Below are 7,326 nucleotides of genomic sequence, written 5' to 3' on the forward strand. Positions count from 1 at the left end.
AGGTTATAAGGGGATGGGTCTGGGAGGGATGCTCTGAGGGTCAGTGTGGACTCGTTGGGCCGAAGGGCCTGTTTCCACACTGTAGGGATTGTATCATTCATTAAAGAATCTGCAAGGGGATATGGATTGGTTGAGTGTGAGGAAAAAATATGGTAGGTGGAGTTTAATAAATTAAAAGTGTGTGGTCAAGCACTTTGTTAAGAATAATCAAGAGGTAGGCAATAATTTAAAGAGAGAGACTCCAAAGAAGTGCAGCACAGTGGGTCTGGATGTTTTAGTGCATGAAAAATCAAAATGTTGACCTGCAGCTGGAGCAAGTAATTAAGAAAGCAAATGGAATTTTGGCCTTTATTGCTCGTGGGTTGAAGTTTAAAAATGGGGAAGGCTGTACAGGATGTTGGTGAGACCGCACCTGGAGTACTGTATGCTGTTGTGGTCCCACATTAAGAAAGGGATATACTTATATCTGAGACAGTCCAAAAGATTTTCACTAGACTGATTCTTGGAAGGAAGGGGTTGACATATCAAGAGTGACTAAACAGATTAGGGGTTTGTGAAATTTTAGAAGAATGAGGGGCGATCTTATTGAAATACAGATTCTGAGGAGTTTTAACAGTGGATGTGAAGATATTTCCACTAATGGGGGAGTCGGAAGTTAGGGAACATTGTTACAGAATAAATGGATACTTATTTAAAACTGACAAGTTAAGAATTTCTTCCCTGAGAGGATGTGAACGTGTGGAATTCACAACCCCAAAGAGTTGTGGAGGCTAGAACATATATAAAAAAAAACCCAAAGAACTGGGGATGCTGGAAATCAAAAACAAAAGCAGAAATTGCTGGAAAATCACAGCAGGTCTGGCAGCATCTGTGGAGAGTAAGTTCAGTTAATGTTTCGGATCAAGTGACCCTTCTGTTCTTTGTTATGTTTAAAGAGGAGGTAGATAGATCATTTTGAAATGCTGTGATGAGTTGGCCCAAAAGCAGAGACCCAGAATGACATTTGTCCACGTTTCTATTGCCGAGTGTAGTTGCCATCCAGTGTCTTAGCATTAGCTAACCAGGTCTATCTGGCAGTGGTACCCCATGTGACCAGAACATTTCACCTGTACAGGGATAGCTACCTCTGCTGGAAGCATTAATGTACAATTCAACATATACTCCCTGCCTCCAGCTGCTCCCAACTCTCTCACCACGGTTGCCTGACACATCAGGCTTTGCAATTGTGCCTTCCCCAACTGACGGCCACTCAGTTACCTTGGTGCTTAGTTAAAGTATCTTTAACACCATTAGAGATAGGAACAGGAGTAGGCTGTTTGGCCCCTCAAGCCTGTTCCACCATTCAGTAGGATCCTGGCTGATCCAGTATTCCCCATGTCCATTGGAAGCTCTTTCCCCATATCCTTGATTCCCCGGCTGATTAAGTTTCTATCATGTTTAAACAAAAATGTAGGAGGAAAACAGTCCTGTTTCTCCCAGATTTGAGTATCCTGCTGGAAGTAAATAATCCAATTGGAGAATTTAGGAGAAACATCTTCATCCAGAGAGTGGGGTTGAGGAGTGGGAGGCTTTCTCTGCAGGGAGTCGGATTTAATGGAATAGTACTGATACATTGAAGCTAGAAGCAACATAAACACAGGAAGGAGCAAAAGGGTAAACTGAAAGTGATGAGGGGTGAGGCTGAGACTCGTGTGATGAAGAAACACTAGCACAGATTAAATGGGCTGAATGGCCTGATTATGTGTAAAGTTGGGTGACTTGGTGTTATGTACAGTGGGTGACTGGACCTGGAATAACTTGGAGTTAAAATGGTCACTGATTTGAACTAATGAAAACACAAGAGGAGATGCAGTGGTAATAAATAGCCTGCTAGGGTAACTAGTTAGGCATCATGCTCAGTAACAATCTGCATCAGGAGCTTCTGCATTTTTAAGACTTTCATTTTATTAAAGGAACAGGCACCCATCTCCCTGTTTTTATCTCTAGCTGTTAATACACATTCATTGTTGACTTTGCAATTGGACAGTGCTGGGGATGGATAGTCAGTTCAGCTCATGTCTCCTCCTGCTGCCTTCACATGTATGGTCACCTTTCGGGGGTTATAGCAAGGATTACGCTTGACAAAAATGCCCGCTCCATCTGGTTTGGCCTGGCCTCTCCAAGCTGGGCTATGTTGGCAGCACAATTCCAGTGGGGATCTCAGCACTCTGTTGCTGGGTGACTCCCTGGCATCAGGTCCACTCACAGCTTCTGCCATTAAATATAAATAGTCTGGGCTATCCCCAGGGGGTTCCCAGCTGGCACCTTCTGTGCTCCCATTCTGATCCTCATCCTCCTCTTGTCTCCCGATGCAGCTCAGTAACCTCCTGAGCTGGAATCCCCGGAATTGAGCCTGAATTTTCACTGCTGCTTCTCTCTGCTTTTGAATTTCACACCGGGTCTGGTATCCTCTCCAAACTGCCTGGATGGTGCAGGCAGCTTTAACTTCGTCCTGGAGCTGCTTCCTGGTTTGGATGGGCCTTTGCAGAGAGCGGCTGGGTTTCCCACCCTCTCTGCCAGGGGTTACTCCTGTTTCTGGGACACAGGGAGGAGAGATAAGGCTGACGGTTGGTAGCTTCCTTCTGCCTGTCTCCCGTCTTTGAGAAGGCTGACGGAACATTTCGGATTTACTGTCAATGAGTTCTGACCCAGCGTCCACATCCCAAGTATCAGCCGAGGGCGAATTGGTCGTCTCCGCTCCAGGTTTCTCAGACCCTGTCTCAGGCCTGGTCCCTGGGCTTTTGCTCAGATGCTTGTTTGATTCCTTTGTGTAAACCAAGGGGAAAATCCCTTCATTTTCAAACTCTTTCCTGATTCGGTAACTGCGGAAAATGGCCTGGATTTTTGTAGCTGCATCAACTTGTTGCCTGAGGAGCCTGCGGGTACAATGACCCTTCCACACTGACTGGATGGTGCCAGCAGCAGCATTCTCTTCCCTCACCTGCTTCAGGGTCTTCCGCCCTGAGGGTTTGGATGGACTGGGGGAAGTCTGTCTGGATGTTTCCAGTTCAGAAAGATTGAAGTCCTGCTTGGAGACAGGAGGCTTGCTGGAGGATCCGTCACTGGAAGAGGACTCTGAGCTAAGCTCCTCTGTGTAACGGATGAGCTTGCGAGCTTTGTTGGAGGTGTAGGGAGTGCATTTCACCAGGTACTGGGACACTGTCTTGTTTATCTCACATTGACCCTCCACCTTCTCCCGACTCTTGTAACTGTACCTGGGCCTTGCTGCTGTAATCCCCAGGATGTTTGACGTTCTCTCCTTGTTCATCATGTTTTGGTGTTTCTGCCATTTCTCTGACTTCATCTGGTTCAAACTCCTTTCTTTGGGGCTGTTAAACTCTGCTTGGGTTTGTATGGTATTATAGTGTTCACTCATTGAGGTGGTATCACCGGCACCTTCTATTAGACAGCCAGGAACAAACATGTTACTCTTGGGATCTTGGTCCATCTGAATGGCCGACACTGTCCTTAAGCAGTTTTCCTCTCCAGAGTCTGGGCACCAACTCAGGAAACGTCTGGTTTTGGTCCCTTGTACAGTGTCACCCTTCCCCGATACACAGTCATTTCTGTCCGAGTACAGGCGTGAGGCATTCTCTGTTGACCTGCTGCCAGTTGATGACACCCTCCTTGTTCCTGACGCAGATAGAACGGAGCTGGAGTTCCGGTGGGGGCTGCCCTGAATGGCAGCTTGTGATTTTGTAAACCCTGGGGTGTAGGACATGTTATAATCCACCATCTCAGCCTCCTCGTCCTGGGGTATTATGTTGAGTTTGGAGTTGGCTTTGAGATTGCGCCTGGCCAGGTAACCCCTGAAAAAGGATTGGATGTAGATGGCGGCTCCGATTTTAATAGCTAGGTCCCTCCGTGCCAAATAGCCTCTCCAGTACGCCTGGATAGTGGTGGCAGCATAGATCTTTCGCTGTAAAGTGCTAGCACACCTGGGGCTTTGCTTTATGTGCAGTTGGACAGGTTTTGGCTGCCAGTAATGCCGACTCTGGATGTGAATCTGCCCAGCTTCTAGCAGCCGCTGCTGCTCTTGGCATTGCACCCAGGAGACTGGCTGTTTCACATGGATGGGGAGAGGTCTGCTAACCGGTTCCAGGAGAATCTTCCGGACTTGGTAACCTCTCCAAAAAGATTGCAGGAGGATAGCTGCACCCTGCTCTATGCAGAGTTGTTTCCGGGTGCAGTAACCTCGCCAGAGGGCCTGAATCTTTGATGCTGCAAAGTTCATCAATTTCAGTAACTCCTCTGCCATGATCTCCTGCTGTAGCTCACTGCAGTGGGGAGGTGTCAATGAGGAAATATTTGGCTTCAAACCTGGTATAGGGGCTCCAGGCTCAGATATCCTTCGGCCCAGGTTTACAGGGAGCTGACAGGGCCTTGCAGGTTGCATTTCTGGGAATAGATCTGATGGTTCACACAGAAACTAAAATCTATGGAAGAAAGAAATACATTTGTGAATATCAATAGCAACAACTTCCATTTATATAGCACCTTTAAGGTATGTAAAACATTCTAAGATTCTTCATAGGAGCGATTACCAAACAATATTTAACACTGAGCAGCACTAGCTATGAATGCAAGTGACCTGAAGCTCAGTCAAAGATTAGGTTTTAAGGAGTGTCTTAAAGGTGAACATTCTGGTGGCAGATGCACAGAAGCATATGGAGAGAATTCCAGAGCAATTTCAGCAGCTGAAGGCAGAGCTGCCAATGTGGGAGTGATGGGAACCAGGAGATGCTCGAGAGGCCAGCATTAGAGGAACACAGAGATCTGAAAGGGTTTTAAGGAGTGGTATAGGTAGAGATGGGCAGGCATCTGAAGTTGTAACAGTTTCAAATAGAAACATATAAATTAGGGGCAGGAGTAGGCCCCTTGGCCCTTCAAGCCTGCTGCACCATTCAATATGATCATAGCCGATCCTGTACCTCAATGCAACACTCCCACTTCTCCCCATAGCCGTCTATGCCTTTAACCTAACAAGTTATTTATTTCTTTCTTGAATGTATTCAGTGTTTTGGGCTCCACAGCCTGTCATAGAGAATTCCACAGACTAATTACCTTCTAAGTATAAAGAAATGTTTCCTTATCTCAATCCAAAATGGTTTACCCATGTCTCCTGGTTCTTACTCCTGCATCCCCTCCCCCCACAACCCCCACCACTGAAACATCCTCCCTGCATCTAGTCTGACCAGCCCTGTTAGAATTTTATACCTTTCAAATAGATCCCCTCTCATCCTTCTAAACCCTGGTGAATACAAGCCCAGTCAAACCCATCTCTCCTTGGAGGACAGTCCTGCCATCCCCAGTATCAGCCGAGTGAACTGCCCCTTCTTTGACAAACATAAACGTTCTTAGGTTAGAGACTGAAACTGCTCCAGGTGTGGTCTCATCAAGGCCCTGTTTAACTGCAATGAGACACCCCTTTTTCTGAACTCAAATCCTCTTGCAATGAAAGCCAATGTACCATTTGTCTTCCTAATTGCTTGCTGCACCTGTCTGTCTACTTTCACTGACTGGTGTTCAAGGACACCCAGATCCCTTTGTACATCTACACTTCCCAATCTATCACCATTTCAATTACACTCATGCTGTGTTTTTCACTGAAGTGCATAACCCAATATTTAGCCACATTGAACTGCATCTACTACTATGTGTTTGCCCAGTCAACTTGTCTAGACTGCCCTGATGCCTCCTGGCATCCTCTTCACAACTCACAATCCCACCCAGTTTTATGTCACCAGCCAACTTGGAGATGTTGTTTTTGGTTTTCTCATCCAGGTCATGTGTGTAGATTGTGAACAGCTGGGGCCAAAGCACTGATCCTTGTGGTACCCCACCAATCACTGCCTGATGCTCAAGTAAGGACTCATTTATTCCAATTCTTGGTTTCCTGTCTATCAACCAGTTCTTGATCCACACCAACAGACCACCCGTATCTCCCGGGCTTTAAGTTTTCCCACTAACCTCGTATGAGTCTTTTCAAATGTCTTCTGAAAAGATGTCTTCTCCATCCACTGGTTCTCCCTTATCTAATCTACTAGTTACATCCTCGAAAAACTCCAGTTGATTTGTTTTGCATGATTTGCCTTTCATAAACCCATACTGGCTTTGTCTAATCCCATTAGTGCTTTCCAGGGCCACTTTCTTTAATACTCTGGGGAGGGCTGTAGGAGGTTACAGAGATAGGGAAGGGTATAGGGGCTGGAGGAGGTGACAGAGAAAGGGAGGGGTGTAGGGGCTGGAGGAGATTACAGGGATAGGGAGGGGGTGTAGGGTTTGGAGGAGGATACAGACATAGGGAGGGGGTGTAGGAGCTGTAGGAGGTTATAGAGATAGGGATGTGTGATAGGGCTGGAGGAGATTACAGAGATAGGGAGGGCTATAGCAGCTGAAGGAGGTTACAGGGATAGGGAGGGGGTGTAGGGGCTGGAGGAGGTTGCAGGGATAGGGAGGGGAGTAGTGGCTGGAGGAGGTTGCAGGAATAGGGAGGGGCATAGGGGCTGGAGGAGGTTACAGAAACAGGGAGGTGTGTAGGGGCTGGAGGAGGTTACAGAGATAGGGAAGTGTGTAGGGGCTGGAGGAGGTGACAGAGATAGGGAAGGGTGTAGGGGCTGGAGGAGGTGACAGAGATGGGAAGGGTGTAGGGGCTGGAGTAGGTGACAGAGATAGGGAGGGGTGTAGGGGCTGGAGGAGGTTACAGGGATAGGGAGGGGGTGTAGCGTTTGGAGGAGGTTACAGACATAGGGAGGGAGTGTAGGAGCTGTAGGAGGTTATAGAGATAGGGATGTGTGATGGGGCTGGAGGAGGTTACAGAGAAGGGAGGGCTGTGGCAGCTGAAGGAGGTTACAGGGATAGGGAGGGGGTGTAGGGGCTGGAGGAGGTTACAGGGATAGGGAGGGGTGTAGTGGCTGGAGGAGGCTGCAGGGATAGGGAGGGGGTGTAGGGGGTGTAGGGGCTGGAGGAGGTGACAGAGATAGGGAAGGGTGTAGGGGCTGGAGGAGGTGACAGAGATGGGAAGGGTGTAGGGGCTGGAGTAGGTGACAGAGATAGGGAGGGGTGTAGGGGCTGGAGGAGGTGACAGAGAAAGGGAGGGGTGTAGGGGCTGGAGGAGGTTACAGGGATAGGGAGGGGGTGTAGCGTTTGGAGGAGGTTACAGACATAGGGAGGGAGTGTAGGAGCTGTAGGAGGTTATAGAGATAGGGATGTGTGATGGGGCTGGAGGAGGTTACAGAGAAGGGAGGGCTGTGGCAGCTGAAGGAGGTTACAGGGATAGGGAGGGGG

The 7,326-nt window shown here is 48.0% G+C and overlaps 1 protein-coding gene across 2 annotated transcripts in view; it reads right to left on the bottom strand.

The window, feature by feature from the left end:
* Positions 1–1,924: 1,924 nt before the first annotated feature.
* Positions 1,925–7,326, bottom strand: part of LOC125486450 — a 20,369-nt gene continuing 14,967 nt past the window's right edge. For both annotated transcript variants that reach the window (XM_048614013.1, XM_048614012.1), the window contains exon 2: positions 1,925–4,475. In XM_048614013.1, coding sequence (XP_048469970.1) covers positions 2,048–4,435 — 2,388 coding nt within the window. In that variant the 5' untranslated portion in view covers positions 4,436–4,475 and the 3' untranslated portion in view covers positions 1,925–2,047. The remainder of the gene's footprint in view (positions 4,476–7,326) is intronic.

Source organism: Rhincodon typus, chromosome 29, assembly GCF_021869965.1.
Source record: "Rhincodon typus isolate 14 chromosome 29, sRhiTyp1.1, whole genome shotgun sequence".
NCBI classification, from domain to species: domain Eukaryota; kingdom Metazoa; phylum Chordata; class Chondrichthyes; order Orectolobiformes; family Rhincodontidae; genus Rhincodon; species Rhincodon typus.